At 44.5% G+C, this 19,936-nt stretch overlaps 10 protein-coding genes across 10 annotated transcripts; 7 read left to right on the top strand and 3 right to left on the bottom strand.

Moving 5' to 3' along the window:
• On the top strand, positions 1 to 930 carry LOC6586204 (zinc finger protein 11). Its single transcript, XM_002011791.3, has one exon. It carries the CDS (start codon positions 1 to 3, stop codon positions 928 to 930), a length of 930 nt encoding a protein of 309 aa, XP_002011827.1.
• Positions 931 to 946: 16 nt separating this feature from the next.
• Positions 947 to 2,889, top strand: LOC6586203 (zinc finger protein interacting with ribonucleoprotein K). Its single transcript, XM_002011790.4, has 2 exons — positions 947 to 1,037; positions 1,097 to 2,889. The coding sequence occupies exon 2, from the start codon at positions 1,332 to 1,334 to the stop codon at positions 2,685 to 2,687; it is 1,356 nt and encodes a 451-aa protein (XP_002011826.1). The 5' UTR covers positions 947 to 1,037; positions 1,097 to 1,331; the 3' UTR covers positions 2,688 to 2,889.
• An 88-nt stretch (positions 2,890 to 2,977) lies between these two features.
• LOC6586202 (zinc finger protein 708) lies at positions 2,978 to 3,937 on the top strand. Its single transcript, XM_002011789.4, has 2 exons — positions 2,978 to 3,209; positions 3,269 to 3,937. The coding sequence occupies exons 1-2, from the start codon at positions 3,132 to 3,134 to the stop codon at positions 3,770 to 3,772; spliced, it is 582 nt and encodes a 193-aa protein (XP_002011825.2). The 5' UTR covers positions 2,978 to 3,131; the 3' UTR covers positions 3,773 to 3,937.
• On the top strand, positions 3,900 to 5,639 carry LOC6586201 (zinc finger protein 2 homolog). The gene is made up of 2 exons (XM_002011788.4): positions 3,900 to 4,460; positions 4,511 to 5,639. Exons 1-2 carry the CDS (start codon positions 3,930 to 3,932, stop codon positions 5,255 to 5,257), a joined length of 1,278 nt encoding a protein of 425 aa, XP_002011824.1. The 5' UTR covers positions 3,900 to 3,929; the 3' UTR covers positions 5,258 to 5,639.
• Positions 5,640 to 7,634: 1,995 nt separating this feature from the next.
• LOC6586200 (guanine nucleotide-binding protein subunit beta-5) lies at positions 7,635 to 9,121 on the bottom strand. The gene has a single exon (XM_002011787.4). It carries the CDS (start codon positions 8,989 to 8,991, stop codon positions 7,921 to 7,923), a length of 1,071 nt encoding a protein of 356 aa, XP_002011823.1. The 5' UTR covers positions 8,992 to 9,121; the 3' UTR covers positions 7,635 to 7,920.
• A 323-nt stretch (positions 9,122 to 9,444) lies between these two features.
• Positions 9,445 to 11,234, top strand: LOC6586199 (zinc finger protein 251). Its single transcript, XM_002011786.4, has one exon. The coding sequence runs from the start codon at positions 9,558 to 9,560 to the stop codon at positions 11,127 to 11,129; it is 1,572 nt and encodes a 523-aa protein (XP_002011822.2). The 5' UTR covers positions 9,445 to 9,557; the 3' UTR covers positions 11,130 to 11,234.
• Positions 11,235 to 11,333: 99 nt separating this feature from the next.
• LOC6586198 (TNF receptor-associated factor 6) lies at positions 11,334 to 13,866 on the bottom strand. Its single transcript, XM_002011785.4, has one exon. It carries the CDS (start codon positions 13,737 to 13,739, stop codon positions 12,276 to 12,278), a length of 1,464 nt encoding a protein of 487 aa, XP_002011821.3. The 5' UTR covers positions 13,740 to 13,866; the 3' UTR covers positions 11,334 to 12,275.
• Positions 13,867 to 14,156: 290 nt separating this feature from the next.
• LOC6586197 (acidic phospholipase A2 PA4) lies at positions 14,157 to 15,787 on the top strand. Its single transcript, XM_002011784.3, has 2 exons — positions 14,157 to 15,118; positions 15,187 to 15,787. Exon 1 carries the CDS (start codon positions 14,402 to 14,404, stop codon positions 15,110 to 15,112), a length of 711 nt encoding a protein of 236 aa, XP_002011820.2. The 5' UTR covers positions 14,157 to 14,401; the 3' UTR covers positions 15,113 to 15,118; positions 15,187 to 15,787.
• An 831-nt stretch (positions 15,788 to 16,618) lies between these two features.
• LOC6586196 (protein mono-ADP-ribosyltransferase PARP16) lies at positions 16,619 to 18,008 on the top strand. Its single transcript, XM_002011783.4, has 2 exons — positions 16,619 to 16,882; positions 16,936 to 18,008. Exons 1-2 carry the CDS (start codon positions 16,743 to 16,745, stop codon positions 17,936 to 17,938), a joined length of 1,143 nt encoding a protein of 380 aa, XP_002011819.1. The 5' UTR covers positions 16,619 to 16,742; the 3' UTR covers positions 17,939 to 18,008.
• Positions 18,009 to 18,187: 179 nt separating this feature from the next.
• Positions 18,188 to 19,633, bottom strand: LOC6586195 (E3 ubiquitin-protein ligase MARCHF5). The gene has a single exon (XM_002011782.4). It carries the CDS (start codon positions 19,190 to 19,192, stop codon positions 18,275 to 18,277), a length of 918 nt encoding a protein of 305 aa, XP_002011818.1. The 5' UTR covers positions 19,193 to 19,633; the 3' UTR covers positions 18,188 to 18,274.
• Between the last annotated feature and the right edge of the window lie 303 nt (positions 19,634 to 19,936).

The following is a 19,936-nucleotide window of genomic DNA, read 5'->3' as shown; positions in this document are numbered from 1 at the left end:
ATGGTCGAAGTTGTAAACATAAGCATAAACACAAAATGCGCCGAAATTCATTGCGACACTTCCGTAGAAGCAAACTTTCTGATAAAATGTATTTGCGGCAGCACTTTTTTGGACTACGTCGTATTCCAGCAGCACTTTATTAGTGACCACTTTCAGCCAGAGCTTCACAACGTAAAGGAAGAGAACACTGGGGCACCTATTAGCTGTTTGAATGAACCTGTTGTTGAGCTACCATCGTTGTCGGAGCTGCCAACGGTCGTAGAAACAGGATATGATGCTTTTACGTTTGTCGAGTCCAAGTGGAACAATGAATCATCGCCGAAGCAACCTGATAAGCGACGCAATGGACCAAATTCGTGCGCTTATTGTGGGCGGACATTTCGACGACGCTTTTTGCTGGACACCCATCTGAATATCCACACCGGCAGCAAGCCCCATCAGTGCGACATGTGTGGCAAGCAGTTCCGAGCCGTCTCAACGCTAACACGTCACTTGCGCACGCATGAAGATCGCAAGGAACTCCAGTGCCAGCATTGCGAGAAGCTATTTACCCATCGCAGTGCTCTGCTCAGCCACGAGCTGCGGCACACTCAATTGCGTTGTTGGGCTTGCAATAGCTGCGACAAGAGCTTCTACACCCGCAATCAAATGGACACCCATAAACGCAAGATGCATGCGACTGGCACTACACACAAAAGCCAGGATCAGGCAGACAACGCCGAACTATGCACATCCCTATTGCCGTTTACTTGTGAGCTGTGCGGCAACAGTTATCGAAGTGCCTCCACGCTAAGCACCCACAAACTAAAGAAACACTATCGCTTGGCCAAATACAGCTGTGATCTGTGCGACAAAAAGTTTGTGGACTTTAAGCACTTGCAACAGCATCAGTTTATTCATGTGAAGCCCGAAGCTACAATAAACAGTTAATATAGTATCAGATCTATTTATCTGCATCTGTGTTTGTATATGTATCTATATCTTACTAATCAAATAGCCATAGTAGCCAGGAGCTGATCCATCCAATTCCAAGCAAGGTAAAATATACTAATTAACGTATATTTAGGTATGTATTTATCGTTATATATATATATAGGACACTATGTAGAATTGCATAGCACCAGCCAATTGAGTGAATAAGCAAGACCTGATGCATCCTTGCAAAATACAGTGCTGTAAAATGCCAAAGCAAAACAGCTGTTGGGCCTGTCAGTCAGAATTAAAACGACAACACGATTTGTTTGCGTTGCTTGTTGCAGTCTAATCAGAACTAGAAAATAACATACAAATGCTTTTTAGTTAGCGGAAGCGGATCGAATAAGAAATTGAATATGCTGAAGGCACTCAAGCCGGACACATTTGCTGGCATTGCCAATGCCAAATGTGGGGAGGTGTATTTCCAAAGTCTAAACAGCTATCGCATTGACTGCGCCTTCTGCCACATGAAGAGCTTTGTGTTCGCCGATTTTTTGCTGCACATTCAGAACGAGCACTTTGAGGACGGGCTGCTCAAAGCGGAGGTGATGCTGCCAAAACAGGAGGACATGGACAGCAGCACCTCGGCAACTCAAACGAATTTGTTTTCTTGGTATGAAGTGACGTCCAATGAATACGACTTGGCTGCCAACAGCGGGACTGAGTTTCTGAGTGAGACTAAGCAGCTGGTGGACGACGACGATGATGATGAGGAGGATGAATTGGAGGATCCCGTTGGAATCATGAAATGGGACGTGTCGACGGAGCGCCTCTACAATGATCACATAGGATCAGATGCTGACAATTCAGATGCCATAGGCCATGAGCAGGAGCCACCACTCACGGCCACAAAGGAGATGCTGACCTGCATACACTGCAACAAAACGTATCGAAGCAAGAAGTCGCTGCAGCGCCACATGGAGCGCCAGCACAAGTATACCGACGCCGTCTCAGAGGACGACGTGGATGTGGACATCGACGCAGACTACGAGCCGCCCAAGGTGCACGCACCCAAGCCCAAATACAAGTGCGAGCACTGTGATAAGGTCTATCACGGCAAGTACACGCTGCGGCAGCATGTGAAGCGGGACCATGACATCAGCCTGAGCGACGCCTTTGTTTGCCTGGAGTGCAATGCGCAGCTGCCACGGCTGCGTCTGCTGGACGAGCATGTGGTGAAGGTGCACGGCGGCGCGCCCTGTGTGATATGCAATCGGCGGTACAAGACGCGCCATGAGTTGAAGCGGCACCAGCTGAAGCATACAAATGAGCGCGATGTGCCATGCAGCTATCCGGGTTGCGAAAAGCGCTTCTTTACCACGCGCCACATGCGGAACCACAGCAAGGTGCATTCGGAGCAGAAGAACTTCGTGTGTGAGAGCTGCGGCTACAGCTGCCGCAACAAGGAGACGCTTCGTGTCCACTTGCGCAGTCACACAGGCGAGCGTCCCTTCGGCTGTAAGGTGTGCGACAAGCGGTTCCCCTCCCACTCGGGTCTGCGCGAGCACATGGCGATGCACTCGACGGAGCGGCCGCACGTGTGCAAGGTATGCGGCGCCACGTTCTCTCGCCAGAAGGGACTCTACCACCACAAGTTCCTGCACGCAGCTACGAAACAGTTCGTGTGTAAGCTCTGTGGCAATGAGTATGCTCAGGCAGCGGGTCTGGCGGGGCACATGCGAAAGCACCGCAACGACGAGCTCAATGGCTGAATAATCTGTAATCCATTATCTTCCATAATGTAGGATGTTTGCCCTATTTACTCGTTATGTTTTTACTTGTAAGCACTCAGGCATAATTTAGGCGAATTCTATGTGCATGTCTATGTGTATGTACAAAGTACATTGACATACATATGTATGTATATATATGTATATACATATTCTAAGCTATTAAAATTCTTATCTGATCGTTTTTATTCGCATTTCAAATTTAATAATCGAAATATTCTAATTGATCGTCGATCGAAGTGAGTTCGATTTTATTAACGAGCTGAAAAAAATTTGAAATTCACCAATCGAAAGAATGTTATCGATTGTCTAACAAAGTACTTTCGATTCTGTTAAGTGTGTTGTAACTGATAGTAGGAAAGAGAGAGGTTGTATGCCTTGTAATTTAAATTTAGCTCCTTTTGACAACAATTAATCGAGCTACAAATGCCAAATCGCGCGTTTAACATAATGTCAACGATTAAATTTAGCATGCACTGCGTGACAATGGCCGGTGAGGTTCTGGTAAGTGCAACATTTGATTGAAAATTTTTCCACATTTTAATTACGAAATTTTATCGAAGATAACGAGCAAAGCAAATGCAAAAAAGAAGCATGGCTTAAAATGTTCAAAGTTCGATCAATCCGAGGACTCTGATCCTGGTAACAATCTATTGCGTCATATGTGCGAGCAATGCGGATATAGAACTCGCATATCTGGAAATTTAAAGGTGCACAAGCGCCGTCATACTGGCGAGAAACCCTTCTGTTGTAACATATGCAATGCATCATTCGTGGCACGATACCAATTAACCACACACAATGAGCGTCATATGGACACAGATCAACGACGCAGTCGCTACATGTGCAGGGAGTGCAATGTAGGATTCCTTAGTGCACGCGCGCTTTATCACCATAGGCCGCTTCATGCTCAGGTGAAGCAGTATAAATGTAGCGTATGTGAGAAGTCCTACGCGCAGGCAGCAGGATATGCGCAGCACAAGCGCTGGCATCGCCAACGCAACGAGCGAGCAACGGCCACAACCAATCTGAAAGTATCTGACACAATCGAGACGATTTTAAATTAGCCCGCGTAGCCATTTATCAACACTATATCATTTCGATAGCATTGCTATTGTTATGGAAATCGTGCTATCGATGCATTGTTTTGGTAGTTGTGTGGGCGAGTATCAATTTGTTTATTTTTGTTTTCATGGCAAATGTTGAAATAAACAAATTCGCAGCATGTTAAAGCAGTGTCTAGTCAATGTGGACTTCTCGCGACTGCATGTTAATCCGCAGCTGCGCCCAAAATGTGGCGAAATATTTTACGAAAGCGAAAACGAATTCTGCAGTTTCCAGCTGGTTTGCTGTCTCTGCGAAATGAAACATTTTGCATTTGATGACTTCTCGATGCACATACGCAACGTACATTTCGACAAGCAGGGCAAACCGCGTACGCAGGTCAAGGCCGATAGAAATGACGCATGTCAACAGTTGCCCCCTTTAAATGTAACAGCTAATGCAGGCGACGATGAACGGAACGAGGGATCAGATGAGGATGACAACGACGGCGATACATTGCGAGTATGTTCGTTCGACGAGGTCAAGCTGGAAACTGTGCAATTGGAAAACAACAAAAATGGCCGGGCCGAGGACAGCTGCCATAGTGCAGACGAGCTGGATGCACCCACAGCAGGTGTCCCGAGCTTCACTGATGTCGATGATGATGAGGAGGCAACTGATAGCGAAGCGGAACCGCAATCTGTATTTAAGGTGAGTTGTACACGTTATATTGTGGATAATGTGATCAATGTGATTTGCAGAAACAACCCGATCCCAAGGAGTACCCATGCAAATACTGCAGGGGCAAATACACGACTCAGAAGTACCTAAATATGCATGTTAAGGTGAGGCATCCGCACCCGAACGGCTTCAAGTGCACCGATTGTGATGCCACTTTCGACGTGCAACGCGCCATGTTATCGCATCGTCGCAAGGAACACACCGAGTTTCCGTGCAACGTGTGCGGCAAGGTATACAAAAGCTCACGCACTCTTCTACGCCATGTGCAGGCCCACTCGGGTCTGCGACAATTCAAATGCGAGCATGAGAGTTGCGGCAAGTCATTTGTCAGCCAGCACAATTTGACGTCGCATCGTCGCGTCCACAGCACAGAGCGCAACTACGTGTGTGAGTTATGCGGCTACCGCTCGCGCTACCGCGATGCACTCATTGTGCATCGGCGCACGCACACGGGCGAGAAGCCGTTTAAGTGTCAGACTTGCGCGCGTTGTTTCGCATCGAAGTCGCTGCTCAACGAGCACCAGGCCATGCACTCCACGGAGCGGCCGTACAAGTGCGACCATTGTGAGGCTGCCTTCTCACGGCCCAAGGCTCTCTACCATCACAAACATCTGCATTTGGGTGTCAAGAAGTTCAAGTGCAAGATCTGTGGCAATGCTTACGCCCAGGCAGCGGGGCTGTCCGCCCATATGCGTGGCCACAAAGCGCAGGCCATCAATGGCATTGTCGATAGCGGCTCAGCTATAGCCTGCCCACCCCATCTTTGAGCATCCCCGCACTACTTGTACAGTCACTTTTCAATATTGCAAATGTGCACAAACTATACTTATACTAATTAGGCTATAATGTGTGTATTATTATAATTGGCATTGTATATCATAATGCAATGGTGGATAAAAGCACTTTGACAACGCATTGTAAAAGCGTATCGTTCTTTTTGCTGGACAAAAGTATTTTGATATGTCCTTTCATATTATTTTTTTCATGTTAAAGATATTTTCGTGACTTGTTTAATAATTACTACTGTTTGATCGTAGTTTTTGTTAAATTTTGGCAAATGACGTGAATTGATTGAATTCATTAAAAATTAAGAAAAATAATTCAGGTATTTCTGTGGAATACCTTAGCAGATTATAAAATGTATCTCTATAAAGAATTTACTACCTAAATTAACAAATTCCTAAATTAACAAAAAATAGAAAAATGATTTAAAAGAAAACTTATAAAAACCGCTATTGATGCTATGCGGATTTTGCCAAAAACAGTGTCAAGCAATCTTAAAAACAATCATATAATATCAACAGATAGAAAACTGTCAAGAGGCGTCTAAAGAAGGCTGTTTTTTCTATATTGTAGCTCGTTTTGTACCTTTAAATCCCTTTAAAGTAAACCAAAAACCTTACGATTCGATTATGTTTGCGTGTCCTTCAATGTCTTTACCGTATCGATATCCATTAATAGAACATTGAAGAATAACAAATATTTACGTGTCCTGGATGAATCTCATCGGATTCCGGTGATATGCTCATTGGTCAATCAGCAGGACAACGCTCCATGCCACAAGGGCCATATGATTGATTACTGAATGTATAATTATATTGGAGTCAATATATTACATTGGCCACCTCAAAGCCCCGATCTGAATATTATTGAGAATGTGTGAGCTTATATAAAAGGACAACGCAGATTAGACTTATCAAGAACGCGCGAGGAGACTGATTGATTCTTGGATGCTTACAAAAGGTCATTGATATTAAAGGATGGTTTCTTCTTATAGCCGGATCCCATTTAAAATGGCTGATTGTAGCTGATTGTGAATGAGTTGGCATTTTTTTAAAAAGAGTCAAATATTCATAGGAATATGTAGATAATATTCTTAGTTTCATTAAATTCTGTTGAGTATTTCAACATTTATCAAAGCAAACTAAACAATCACCAATGCACGTGCAACAAATGTTGAGCAACGAAAGAATTTTCCCTATGCGTGGGCACAAAAACATGGATAAATAGATAATTGAGCGAACTGTATTTTAAAAACAAGATATACAATTTGTACCAAATGCTGGAGACGACCGAACCAGAAAACAATTTTATTTATTTTTTTTAATGTTTCAAACAAGGGTGGACGGTTTTCTATGCTGATATACGTGGATTCTAACATATTCTACGAATCACAATTATTATAGAATTGTGTTTGCGTTCTCTTTGAATTGTATTTGTGCTATTCTCTTGAGACTATTAAAGAACTCTTTCAAAAAGGAAGAGTATCGTTCCTTCTCGCAGTATGCATAAATAGGCGGTTTAAGTTATTGCAATGCGTTGTCAAAATACTTTTTTCGCCATTATATAACAAAAATATGCTACAGAATCTTGTGTAGCATAGCACTTATATAGCTCTATTTTCCTATGATATGTTGGTTATTATATATGTAATACTATCATTAGAACCTTGTAACTCATAACATAGTTGCAATACGTTGAAAGCGCTCCTTAACTATAATACGTTGGCTATTATACATGTAATATTATTAGTTATTGTACATATATCATAATACTAGTTACTCCGAAAGGAAATATATTCACAAACATTTAAAGAACTATAATAAGTTGGTTATAATACTATATGTGTATAATTATCGCCAGCTATTGTGTGTCATAAAAAATAAAGCTAATGTCATATACATATATAAATGCAATATAAAAATAATTTTATCTACGTAGTTTTGATTTGTCTAGATTTTCATTAAACGGAGGTTTAAGGCACAAAAAAATTGAATTAACAGACATATTATCTTAATCGAAAATACTCTTCTTGTGTATCCTGCTCCTGAAAAGCATCAATCAGTATATAATGGTTTTGTAAACATGTATGTAACAGAAAGGATGCGTAGCGCTTTATAAAGTAATTATGTATGATTAGGATGCCGATCTCAGATGATTTACCCCTGTCCGTCTATTTTTGTCGCAGGCCAAGTTAAATTATTTTTATCGATAATCTGTTTTAAACTTTTTTTTTACGATTTAGCGAGAGAAGACGATCGCGGCTCGACTGTATGTGTGTATGTATGTATATATGATGTGATAAACAAGTTCTATAAATACCGCTAGAGCTGCTCTTAGTTTATGAATGAAACGCTTGAAGAATTTGGTTTTCGCTTCAACATTTATTTCGAACAGGAACTTAGAACTAGCGCATAATATGTTTACATAGATATACACGAGCTCCTTCTCTTTGGATTGGTTGCGTGCACTTCGCCTCCTTTGCATCATACTTAAAGTATATAGTATTTGGTGTAACACGCAGACAGAAAAAAAAAAGCTGAAAGCTGACAAACAACAGCAGGAGCATGCTCAACAGATTCAATTTACATATATATGCATATGCACATTCGTATAATACACACACATATATTTTTGCTGGTTTTATGGCTTAGGCCCACACTCGGATGGTGTAGTCCCAGCTGCCAGTGGACAGCGCTGTGCCGTCGGGTGAGACCTGCACACAGGAGACCTTGTTCTCGTGGCCGTACAGCAGGCAGACGCGTTCCGATTTGAGTGTGTCCCAGAGGTTGACGGTGTAGTCATTGTAGCCGGCAAAGAGGAGTCGCCCACTGACTGAAAAGTCCACTGAGTTGACGCCAAAGATAATGCTCTCCTTGGCAAAGACGGCTACTTCGCGGTCTGCGCGCATGTCGAACAGACGACAGCTGCTGTCGTCGGAGCCCGTAGCGATGGCGTCGCCGCATGGATGGAACTTGACACTGTTCACGTCCGACTGATGGCCCTCGAAGGACTGCACAACATGGCCAGACCGCATGTCCCAAATGAAGGCCATGCGATCACAGCTGCCAGAGACGAAGGTGTTGCCCGTCTCATTTGGCGCCAAGTCGATGGCCATCACGTCGCCGGAGTGGCCATGGAAACTTTGCAGTAGTTGGCCAGATTCGACGTCCCACAGAGCGCATGTGGAGTCGCCGCTGCCTGTGAGTATTTGTTGATCTGAATTGGGGTAGATGCAGCACGACATGTAACTGGTGTGCGTGCCGACAGTGCGCTTCTTGGCTGCCATTTCCTCATCGGAGGTAATCGGATATACGGTTACTTTATTGTCCAGGCCACCACAGGCCACATAGTTGCCGGATGGCGCATACGCACATGCCATTATCCAAGTGGTTGGCATTGTCACAGCGTGCTCTTTGTTTGTGGTAAACGCATCCCAGATTATTAGGCGCCCGTCCTGAGATGATGAGATAATGTGGCGCTTATCGGGACTCCAGTCGGTGCACAGCACTTTCGCCTGGTGACCTTTCAGCACCTTACGTGGCTTTATGTTTACGAAGGCTATCTGCTCCAGCCTTTCAGCAATGGTTGAGAGACTGACATCGTTCAGTTTTTGGCGCTCCTCTTCTAGTTTGGCTTTCAAATTTTCCGCCTCCTTCAGCAAGCTGGCCATCTTTTCATTGGCATTCACATTGCTGGCTGAAGCGGCGCACTCCGACATTTTTACAATAGATTCTTATGTTTATGCTCTGCCCGTGCCGTAGACTTCAATGGAAAAGCGGGGGCGAAAAATCAATATACTGATTGCAGTTAGAAAAAAAAGTGTATACACGAATACACAACGGGCGGCAGCTACCAGTGTGCAAAATTCGAAAATCGCAATTCATCAGCTGTAATACAACACTGACAGCGATTAAATAAACAATGGTTTTGAATTCAAACACTTGATTTAGTATCGATACTTCGGATAGGGCGGTTATTTGGAACTACTACTTTTCACTATTTTAACATAAAAAAAACTAATTTTATATTTTTTGGTTGCATATCTAACTACTCATTTATTCATTCTGCTTCTAATGAACATTTAATTTAAATATAGTTATGCACTTAAGTGTAAACATTAAAGAAACATCGATTGCCCGGTAATTTATATTAATCGAGCTCTTCATCGATTCACAGCTGTCCAGTGTTTGGTTCGACGGCGGCTTTGATTGGGAGCCTAATACGACGCCAAAGTTAAATGGGCCCAATTTTAGAGCATCGGTGCTGTAATCAGTGTTCCACAGGATGATTAAATTGCAACCAGATTTTGATCGTTCATATTTTAATTTTCGTTGCGGCGAGGTATTCTGCGTCAGCCCAACAAATTACGATGTTAGCTGTGCGCTCTGCGGCCAGCAAGTGCCATTTGAAGGATTTCCTCAACACTTTCAACTCAAGCATCTGACAGAGTCAGAAGTAGATACGGAGACGGAGACTGAAGAATGCAAGCTGTTCGCTACACATGCCGTGGAGCAGCATCTGGATGCGCCGGTGGAGGTGGATGCCGAGCCGTTGGCCATTAAATCCGAGGACGATCCCATTGCCAATGACGAGACGCACGCTTCCAATGACAATGTGAATGTGGACTTGGCCCAAATAGCACTGCTTGACCGGGAACACGAGACTGATAAAGATGCAGATGTCACTGCATCTCAAGAACAGAATGGCTCAATTGCAACCAGGCGCCAACGACGCGAAGCAACACTCAAGAATAGCGTAGTGCGACAGTCGGAGGATGACACGCCAATGGACAAACATTTGGATTGGATGGCGGGTGACGGCAACAACAGCGAAGGTCGTATTGAGCGCAATGAACACTCAGGCTCCGATCACAATGATGAGGAAGTGGACGACACCAGAGACATGCTCTTCCAGTGTGACCAATGTGATCGCGCCTACAACACTAAACGCAGCCTGCAGAGCCACAAACGCAGCAAGCACAACTTCCGCAAGCCGCCAAAGCCGCACAGGGTAGCTGCAGGCGATGCCATGACGACAGCCACAGCTGGAAGCGTTCGCAAGAAACCGCGCAAGGATCCCTCCAAGATCTACAAGTGCGACGAGCCTGAGTGCAATCAGACCTTCCGCACTGAGCGCGACTTGCGTGGCCATCGCTGGAAGCACACGGGCATCTTCTGCGACATATGTGGCAAGCCCTTCACGCAGTCTGGCAACATGATGCGCCATCGCCAAAGGCACAGCGGAATCAAGCCGTACAAGTGCCAGCAGCCAGATTGCGAGGCCACCTTCTACACGCAAAAGGAACTGACGTCGCACAATATATGCCATACCGGTCGCATGCCATGCATATGCGAGGTATGCGGTCGTCCCTGCCGCGATCGTGGCGTACTCACTGCCCACATGCGGCGCCACACGGGCGAACGGCCTGCCAAGTGCGAAGTGTGTGGCAAGGCGTTCTACAGCTTCCACGATCTCAACGTGCACGCCGTCTCGCATACGAATCTGCGGCCCTTCGTCTGTGATGTGTGCGGCTCCACGTTCCAGCGCAAGAAAGCGCTACGCCTCCACAAGCTCCTGCACTCCGAGAAGCGCAAATATTCGTGCAAGCTGTGCAACAAAATGTTTGCCCAGTCTGGCGGCCTCAATGCCCACATGCGCACTCACGAGTCGGCACGGGCCAGAGCCAAAGCTAAGGCCAAGACATCTCAAGTCGATGTCGAGGTTGAGGTGGAGGAAGCCGACAACACCGACCAACTGCTGGAGGAGGCTGTCACCATAGAGTTGCTCCAGAGCCAGCACACATCCCATGTAGAGGTTGTTACCGTCGCAGCTGCGGGCAGCTGGCATGTGCCATAATCATGAGAATCTGTATCTATATAGTCTAATGTATGTGGCTGCCATTAGGCCCCAATGTAATATGTAAATATTGAATTAAAAAAAAATATATATATCAAAATGTAACTCAAATTGTTTTCAATTCAAATACGCTTGCAGTCTCCAACGATCAGGCACAGCCTCTCTCTGGCTTACATCACATAAGATAATAAATAAATCGGTAAGTTATCGGTACAAAAGGGTCCTTTATTATTATTTGTTGTTGCTGTTCTTGTGGCGTTGTTCTCGCTAATTTATTACTGCACAACTATGAATATGCTTATCTAACATATGTACATATACATATGTATATATTGCCCGCTTGCTTCAATACAATTCAAAATATGTATGTATGTATATTAATATTAATATTTGTAGTTTATATGTATGTATGCATGCTGCTGCCATCAATATATGTATATGTATGTGTGTATATTGCTCTTAAGCTTAACAAAAAATCACCTAAGAATAATTGTTTAACATAATGGACGTATTTTTGTGTGTTTCGAATTGGTAAAATCAACCAATGCCAATGGAAGTGTTTTAAAAACAAAGTTCCAAAATTATAAACAAGTTGAAATATATAAATAAAAAAAAAACATTAAATTAAGTACAAATGTGAAACAAAGTAATCACAATATAAAACTTATTAGAATAAAGGCGAAATGAGAATGGATTAGCATGACTGGAAACTGTTAACCGGCCAATAACATGCGCGAGCTGTCACTGGAATCTTATTGGAATCTGATAACAAACAAAATCACAACATGGAATGAGTCTAATCCGATTTACGTCGTCAAATCTTTTGTTTTCTCTTTGCATTATTAAACAATAAAATGCGTGTAAACGTATACAAAAGTTTGGCCTATTCGAATTGCTATCATACTACATGTATGCTATATGACTTACTATATATATATATATGTATATATCTGATAAAGTCACTTTTAAACTATGGTATCAAAATTGCTTCGCTGTGATGTTTTTTCTCCGTTTTGACTAATAATCGTAGATCGTATAAGGTCTATATAAAATATACATATTTCAGCGCCTATCGTTCGTATGTATATATAAGCATCTAGTGTATATTGAGCACATGAGCTAGTAGTTAGTCCTGGGCAATTCAATTCACACAATGTTAATCTCAATCTTGATCAGGAGCCGATTGTCGGCACAGAAGCCCAGTTGCATGATATTGGATATGTTGGCGTACTCGAGAAATCCGAAGCCGCGTGTGCTGATAGCCTCGCGCGGCTGGTGGAAGGCGAGTATCTCTGGCTTCGTCATGATGGTGTCGTGCTGTGACAGACTCGCGTCGCCCGGGTGCACCATACAGAGCTTGATGCGACCCTTGAATGGCCAGTCCAAGTGGAAGTCGTTGTCCGACTGCATCAGATGCACGTGCAGACTGAGCACGTGCGGCTTCCGCGGCTGTATGTTGAGACGGGCACAGAACTTGTAGCCGTACGGTGACGTATAGCACTCGTGCGAGTACACCTGGTTATTCGCATTGGCGCGCAGGCGCTCTATCAAGGAGCTCAGCTGCTCGATCTGCCAGACGATGGTGCCGTTGCTGTAGCGGGCGTCGATTGGCTGCTGGCGTCGCAGCTGCTTGTTGAGATTCTCGATGCGTGTCTCCTGCTCGCGTGTGCGCTGCTCCAGCACGACGATGCGCTGGTACATGGTCTGGACGATCTGCTCGTCGACTCCGTTCGCATATTGCGGCGGCGGGGGCAGCTGTCCCGCCTTGTGGCCGTTCTCCAGCGCGGAGCTGGAGCTGGGCTTGTGTGGCTGCCAAGTCTCAATGGCTGTTTGTTGGAATGCCTGTAGCATGAGTTGCATGTGGTGCGGCATGTCCGTTTTGAGGTGCTCCTCCAACTGGTTCGTCTCAGGACGACCCACAAAACCGCATTTGATGCTGGCGAAGGGACACTTCTCTTCGAGCTGCTGCTGCTGCTGCCTGCGATACGGGCAGGTGGGTAAGTGCCGATGCAGCTCGATGGGCGAGGCTACCACGACACAACCATGCGGCGAATTGGGGCATTTGTGCTTGATTTGCTCAATCTCGCGACGCGTATAATTGTCGGGAAAAATATCCTGCTCGGCGGACAACTGCTTGTTGTCGAGTGGGCAGCACTGGTTGTGGTTCTGCAGCCAATCACTGAGGCAGCTCTTACAGAAGCGATGGCCGCATGACGTCAGCACCGGCTCGTTTAGCCAGTCTATGCAAATGGCGCACTCATACCGCGAGTCCGGGTAGTCCGTGTCCCCATCGTGCTCCCCTGATGTGTCCGAAGCTGCATAGTTTTGGTTTAGTGCCAAGGTACGAGGCGGCGTCACTCCTGTGGCGCCAACAGCTGCACTCGTTGTTGCAGCCGTTGTGGGCGTGGCATTGCTGCAGCCAGCAATGTGCGTCCCATTGCTGTTAATATTACTGTTATGCTGTTGTTGTTGCTGCTGCTGCTGCTGTTGGTGATGATGATGGTGATGATGCTGTTGCTGTATGTCTTCCGTGTGCTGTTGCTGCTGATGCAGCTTCAATTGCTTTTGCTCCTGTTGAGTTCGCTGCATTGCATTAGTGCGTAACAGCATGCGCCACTCAGTCTATGCTAGCCCTGAATTCTTTTTTTTAACTCGATCCACCTGACCACACACAAAAATATTGATGCTATTTGTTGGCCAGTGCTGCAAAATACTAAATCCTCTTAACAGCTGAGAGACAAGCTGTTCCCAGTAGATTGTTTTTTTTTTTTTTTTTGCGCTGGAGAGCAGTTTAAATTAAGTCACATCACTAACAGTACAATAGTGGCTACATTTTTGTATTCACAGTGGTTATATGAACAAATGCATGCTAAATAATAATATAATAATACACATTTACATATTTATTCACATAAAATAAATACTCAAAATAGCATTACGACTACTGCCAGAGAGCTTTTGCACAAGTTGTGCAACACTGACAGCCGAACATATGTTCCACTGCACAGCACTGCTTTGGGCGAAAGATAAGCGATTCACCTGCACAGACCCTTAATACGCACGTACACGGCGAAATTGCCAATAGCCAGTCGCCAGTCGAGCTGCAACCTGCGAGCCCATAAAACGCCAGCTTTTAGTAGTCGGAGCGACATTTGAGTGTGAGAAGCGTGCTGCAAACGCAACGCGAAGCCTTAAAAGAGAATACGTTACAACATTGAATGAAAACACGATTTTGACAGACTGACAGATTGATAGATTCACAGATTGACAGAATGGCAACCGCAATCGCATTGAAGTGCAATTATATTTATTTGCTATGCTTAATTGTGTTCGCCTGGCAGATGTGCGCTGCCAAACAGCTGCCATTGCCCGCCAATGTCGCTGCCGCTGCCTCTGCGAGTGCAGCGACAACACCAGCAACAACAAAACCAGCGTCAACACCAATACACACAGAGAGCCCCAGTAGTGGCAATAGCGGTCATCAGCAACTACGTCACGAATCGTACGATAAAGATGACGACACAATTGCAGACGCACTGCCCCCTGCGTCCGCGCGCCGACGTCGCCAGGTGTCTGATTGGTTCATAGCGCCCAACACACGCTGGTGTGGGCGTGGCAATTTGGCAAATGGAACGTACAATCACTTGGGCGGCGCATCGATGGCTGACAAGTGCTGTCGGAAGCACGATCACTGCAAGATGTACATACCGGCCATGTCCAATCGGTACGATCTGTTCAACTATCGCCCGTACACGCTGTCTCACTGCAGCTGCGATCGGCGCTTCCGCACTTGCCTGAAAATGGCCAACGACGAGGACGCCAATACCATTGGCAAGCTCTTCTTCAACATGGTGCAGACGCAGTGTTTCGTCCTCAAAACGGAAACCCTCTGTCAGCAGCGGGGCACAGGCAGCGAGTCGGATAAATGCTTGAAGGAAACAGTGCGCCATAAGGCCTACCTCAGAGATAACAAAAAGTTTTAGGCGCAGGTTAGTTTGCAAATATTGATAGCAGACGGATCATATTACATCAATGTCTTCTTCATTTACTTATATAGCTGGGAATGCATCCGAAACTAAAGCCGGTTGAATTGAGCCTGCCAAGTGCGTCAGCAAACAATTAACATAAAAAGCAAAATTGGCATTTGACATTAGGTTTGAAACCTAATGGCAAACTAATCTCAAAGCTCAGATGAACAACAAAACAACTTGAGCAATTGCTACACTTAAAACTCGTACTTACGAAAGACATACATTATTACTAAACTATACTCTACATTAAGCTTTCTACTCTATATATATATGTATACATATATATGTCAACTACTTAACTTAACTTTCGTAGTTTTAGCTTAAGCATACAAACATACATAGGCTGCCTGTAAAACAAAGTTTTAAATAGTTTATAGCTAAAGTAGTTGGTCTAGCCAGTAGTACGCATGACTATACATATATGCGTAGTTTATAAATACTGAAAATGATAACTAAATTGTTCACCTAATGACACTAATTTATTATTAAGTGTTGAGGCAGACGACTCGGTTTTGCCTTGATTTGAATTATGCTTTACGTTATGAAGACTTTAGTCTATTGTAATTAGCGTTTAGTTCGGAAATACGAAAGCAACAATAAAAATGAAAGTGATTAAATAAAATGCTACGAAATATGTCGTATTAATCAAAAATGAATGCTTTGGAATTTTGTACTTTACACTCGGGACAAATGTTATCAGGTCTCGAAGGTACTACGTATGTACATTACACACTCACTGTGTGCATGTGTGTGTGTGCGCGCCTGTATGCAATTGGCGGAGGATGGTTTATTAATTGATGGGTCTTGTCTCAGTTTTCAGTCTCATTGACGTAGTTGTTGCTGATGACCCTTTGACAGTAACCCCTGTTGATCACACACAACGCATTTCTCCGTTATTCTCGTCATTTTCTATACAAATTTTGCTTATATGTTATTGTCTAGGCGAAGATGCGTCATGATGGATCCGGGATTTTTAGCACTTTGGGCAAAACATCCTCGCACGTCATAGCGACGATGCGTTACTGCCTATCGGCATATCGATAACAATGCAATCGTATCCTGTCAAACAGCCCGTTACAGACTCGAATTCGAGTTCAGGTGCAGCCGCTTCGAGCTATTTATCATTGGCCGTTGCAGGTGTGCGACTGTGTGAAGGGGGTGTGTCTGTTGTTGTTCCACTTTCCAGATACTTCCTGATATTACAGCGCCGTGTACACTGTGCTTGCGTCTATTTTGTAAACAAACGTTTTGCTGATAACCGACAGTTGTAATCCGAGAGGCTGGTGACGTGTGATGCTTGTTATTCCTATTTATAAATATCGCTGCGTTGTCTAAAGGTCAACAAAGTAATGAGTCCTACTATAGAACACATTACACAACTCAATATTACACACACACATATATATATATTTATATACAAGCGTTGATTTTCGGATGTGAAGTATGAACAAAGCAGCCTTTCGATTGACAGCTCATATTTAGATAGATATATGTACATACATGTATGAATAAATAAGTCATAAAGAAATACAATTAGAACAGAGCTATTTATCAAACCAAAATTGCATTTGTGTGAAAAATTATGGATCAACGCAATGAAGTGCGCAGCCTCGCTGATATCATTGATAGCCAGAGCCTCTCCGGGAAAACTCTCATCTGCACTGACAGCGACAGCGATAGCATTGAAGAGGACGACGATTCGTCAACTGAACTAGATATAGGGTATTATCTAACAAGCAAAAATCTATTCATCTAACTATTGATCCCTCATGCAGGCTTGCCGCAAGCAACTTAACACTGAGCGCCGACAATCAGCTAACGTACACGCGTCAGTACTACGGTATGCAAAGCATCGCCACGCTGAGAGTTTTGGATGTCCTCATCAATGTCTTGGAGTACCAGGCCTGTGCCAGTGATGCGAAGCTCTTGATGTTTGCAGCGGCCGCCCACAGCGATGGATATCGCAGCAACTTGGTGCCTGTGCCATCTATTTTTATGGGCGACGTGTTCTACGATATCGACGAATTGCGTCGCATCGTCTCTTCCTGGCCCAGCTCTCACCGTCTGCTGAAAAGCCTGAGTTGCAACTATCGAATCAATCATTTGGCCGATACAGACATCAGCCACATTCATCTGCTCCATTGGATTCTTGTCTGGCAGGCGTATCCGAGTCTACGGCGCGTGGACGGCGGTGAATTGCGTTGGCTGTGCAAGAAAATGAATCTAAAGCGCCCACTGCTCAATCCTGGCTACATTCTGCAAGTAAGTTACAAGGACGATCCGCGCTGCTATTGGAAATCGGCCAGTCCTCATGCCTACTTTGGGTGTCCGCTGCACTTTCTTTACCGATTGCTAATAATGCGCGACACGCCCAGTCCGATGCATCTGTACGAGTTGCCAGAGTTGGCAGCCGCTCAATGCTCCGACACAAATTGCAGTGGCTGGATGCATTCGCGCTTCGGTCGCGCTCCACGCTGTCTGGTCATCTGCCAGCTAGTGGATCATTATGAAATACGATTACAGGAGCACGGCCAGCCGGAGTTTGTAGTCCACGATCCATCCTGCGTGCGCGTGCGCTATTTACTATTCTATTCCGGTGTCAAAAAACGTATTGAACTGCCGCTCAACTTTGCCAGCCGCCTGGACTATAACAACAGCCATATGGACAACAAGGCAAAGACAAAGAGATCTGGCAATAACCGCACGCTTTTTCGAATAGCCCGTTGGCTGAAGAAACACGCCCTAAAATTAATTCATCGTCAGTCCCCAGTTTCATAATAATCCAAACTTAATTACCATACCACAGTCAACCTTGGGTTTTGGTTTAAATTAAAATTTAAAATGATAACGTGATTTTCAATGGTGTTGCCAAACGATTCGAATGATCGAGAAAGTGGTAAAGTATACAGGTGCAGCTACTGTTTACTGTGTTGGCAAACGTTGCGAACTATCGAGTATAAAATTGCGAATTGCAATTTACTCTGATCAGGCAGCGTCTGCAATCGATGATAGTAATCGATAAGGGGATTTAGTGGTAGCGATGCTTTCCGTTGGAATTACAAATTTTATTTTAAACATCAAAATTAACATGTGATGGATTGATTTTTAGCGAAACTAGATGGTTCTGCCGGCCATCTGGACGTTCTCCGTGGTGTAGTCGAGTACACTACGATAACGTCGGCGATAATACTGGCATTGGCGCAAATAGACGCTGATCAACCCTTTAACAGCCTCAAAGGTGAAGGCTCCCAACACTATGCTTAACAATTTGCTGTTCACATTGCCATAGAGAGTCTGCCCAATGAGTACTGAAAAGGTGGGCAGACTAAGGGCCGTGCAGACACGGCATGTGGCTCGCTCAATATTCTCGGAATTCATGGTACCGGCCTGCATCATTTCATCCTCATCGACCGGCTCCAGACTATCGAAATATTCATCGGTTAGCGGAGCGCCAGGCAGTAGATCCCCCTGCTCATCATAATGCTCCGATGCCACAGATTGACGGTGTTGACGGCGCAGCCAGCGCACCATCCAGTTATCCCAGTCAAAGCGGCGCAGCAGCAACAAGGCACATGGCACCGATGGCAAAACGATCAACAAAAAAGTGGGATCCTCTTTCATCAGCTGAATGCTCGTATCGTAGCCAGCTATTTGGTGAAGTGTAAGCGCTCCGTAGGAGAGCGTTGCCATATACACAACAGTGGCCAGCATGCCCATCAGAATGCTGGGACAGAGCAGACAGTACGTCCTCTCCACACTCTCGAGCATTGCATCAAAACGGCAAACTGGTGGCATCACAATAATGTACTCGGTGTAGCACTGGGGGCAAGTCACCGGAGCGTCCGGGTTGACTTGCTGCTTCTCATCAATCCAGCGGCTGAGGCAAGCCTCGTGCACCCACTTGTTGGTGCCACGGCAACGACACGGCTGCAGCCAGTCGTGGTGCAAGGTCCCCCCGTCTGTATTCAAGCAGATCCAGCACATGCGCTCCTCACTTGAGCCGTCCTGGTGACCGCGGCCTGCCCGTAACATGGCTTAATTGAATGGATAGATGAATGGATTAATGGATGGATAATAGTTTAACCAATAATTTTGAAACGCAACACAAACGTAATTTGGCTGGCGCTCTGAGGAGCGCTGAAAACTCAGACTTCTCGAGGAATTGCTTGAAATTTTTGTGATATTTATACTAGCTGCTGTTTTTTTTTCAGACTTCAAAACATGTTCGAAGTTAAGCTCTTAACACAGCACCAACAGATGCCCCAATGTGAACTGAACATACATATTTCAAATTCATTGGGAAGTCCATTAACATGGCTTGCTTGGTTTCAAATTGAGTAAAGCTAAATCTCCATTTCCCCCATAAGTGCCATTCGGGTGAAAAAGAAAAGAGATCTCCTGAAGTATATGCTATAAATATTATCCACAGATTAAGGCAAGCATAAAATCCTATACAATTGAAACAAGTAAGAAAGCTTTAGTCGTAATTCAATAATTCTTTGCGTCTTTCTGCTTACACAAGAAATACACACACACACTTACAAACACACATAGGCAGCATGTATGTATAAACACGCATGGGCTGCAGTGTGGGCTTACTAATTACTAATAAAAATACTGATTTCCCATTATCAATGGGTTTAGGGTATAAAAATTGGTCGAATAAATACAAAAAAAATAAAAATAAAAATAAAAATAAATAAATAAAATGAAAATTAAATTAAATTTTCAAATAAATAATATAAATAAGATGAATATATTAAATATTGAAAACAA

The sequence above is a fragment of the Drosophila mojavensis genome, unplaced genomic scaffold (assembly GCF_018153725.1).
Source record: "Drosophila mojavensis isolate 15081-1352.22 unplaced genomic scaffold, ASM1815372v1 contig_136, whole genome shotgun sequence".
NCBI classification, from domain to species: Eukaryota; Metazoa; Arthropoda; class Insecta; order Diptera; family Drosophilidae; genus Drosophila; species Drosophila mojavensis.
The sequence above is the reverse complement of the archived record's forward strand: the minus strand, read 5'-3'. Positions and strand labels throughout refer to the sequence as shown.

Coding starts and splice junctions, on each gene's coding strand:
- LOC6586204 (XM_002011791.3), top strand. CDS start 1: ATGGTCGAAGTTGTAAACATAAGCATAAACACAAAATGCGCCGAAATT.
- LOC6586203 (XM_002011790.4), top strand. CDS start 1,332: ATGCTGAAGGCACTCAAGCCGGACACATTTGCTGGCATTGCCAATGCC.
- LOC6586202 (XM_002011789.4), top strand. CDS start 3,132: ATGCCAAATCGCGCGTTTAACATAATGTCAACGATTAAATTTAGCATG. Junction 3,210..3,268: donor CAATGGCCGGTGAGGTTCTG/GTAAGTGCAACA, acceptor ATTTTATCGAAG/ATAACGAGCAAAGCAAATGC.
- LOC6586201 (XM_002011788.4), top strand. CDS start 3,930: ATGTTAAAGCAGTGTCTAGTCAATGTGGACTTCTCGCGACTGCATGTT. Junction 4,461..4,510: donor AACCGCAATCTGTATTTAAG/GTGAGTTGTACA, acceptor TGTGATTTGCAG/AAACAACCCGATCCCAAGGA.
- LOC6586200 (XM_002011787.4), bottom strand. CDS start 8,991: ATGTCGGAGTGCGCCGCTTCAGCCAGCAATGTGAATGCCAATGAAAAG.
- LOC6586199 (XM_002011786.4), top strand. CDS start 9,558: ATGATTAAATTGCAACCAGATTTTGATCGTTCATATTTTAATTTTCGT.
- LOC6586198 (XM_002011785.4), bottom strand. CDS start 13,739: ATGCTGTTACGCACTAATGCAATGCAGCGAACTCAACAGGAGCAAAAG.
- LOC6586197 (XM_002011784.3), top strand. CDS start 14,402: ATGGCAACCGCAATCGCATTGAAGTGCAATTATATTTATTTGCTATGC.
- LOC6586196 (XM_002011783.4), top strand. CDS start 16,743: ATGGATCAACGCAATGAAGTGCGCAGCCTCGCTGATATCATTGATAGC. Junction 16,883..16,935: donor TCAACTGAACTAGATATAGG/GTATTATCTAAC, acceptor TCCCTCATGCAG/GCTTGCCGCAAGCAACTTAA.
- LOC6586195 (XM_002011782.4), bottom strand. CDS start 19,192: ATGTTACGGGCAGGCCGCGGTCACCAGGACGGCTCAAGTGAGGAGCGC.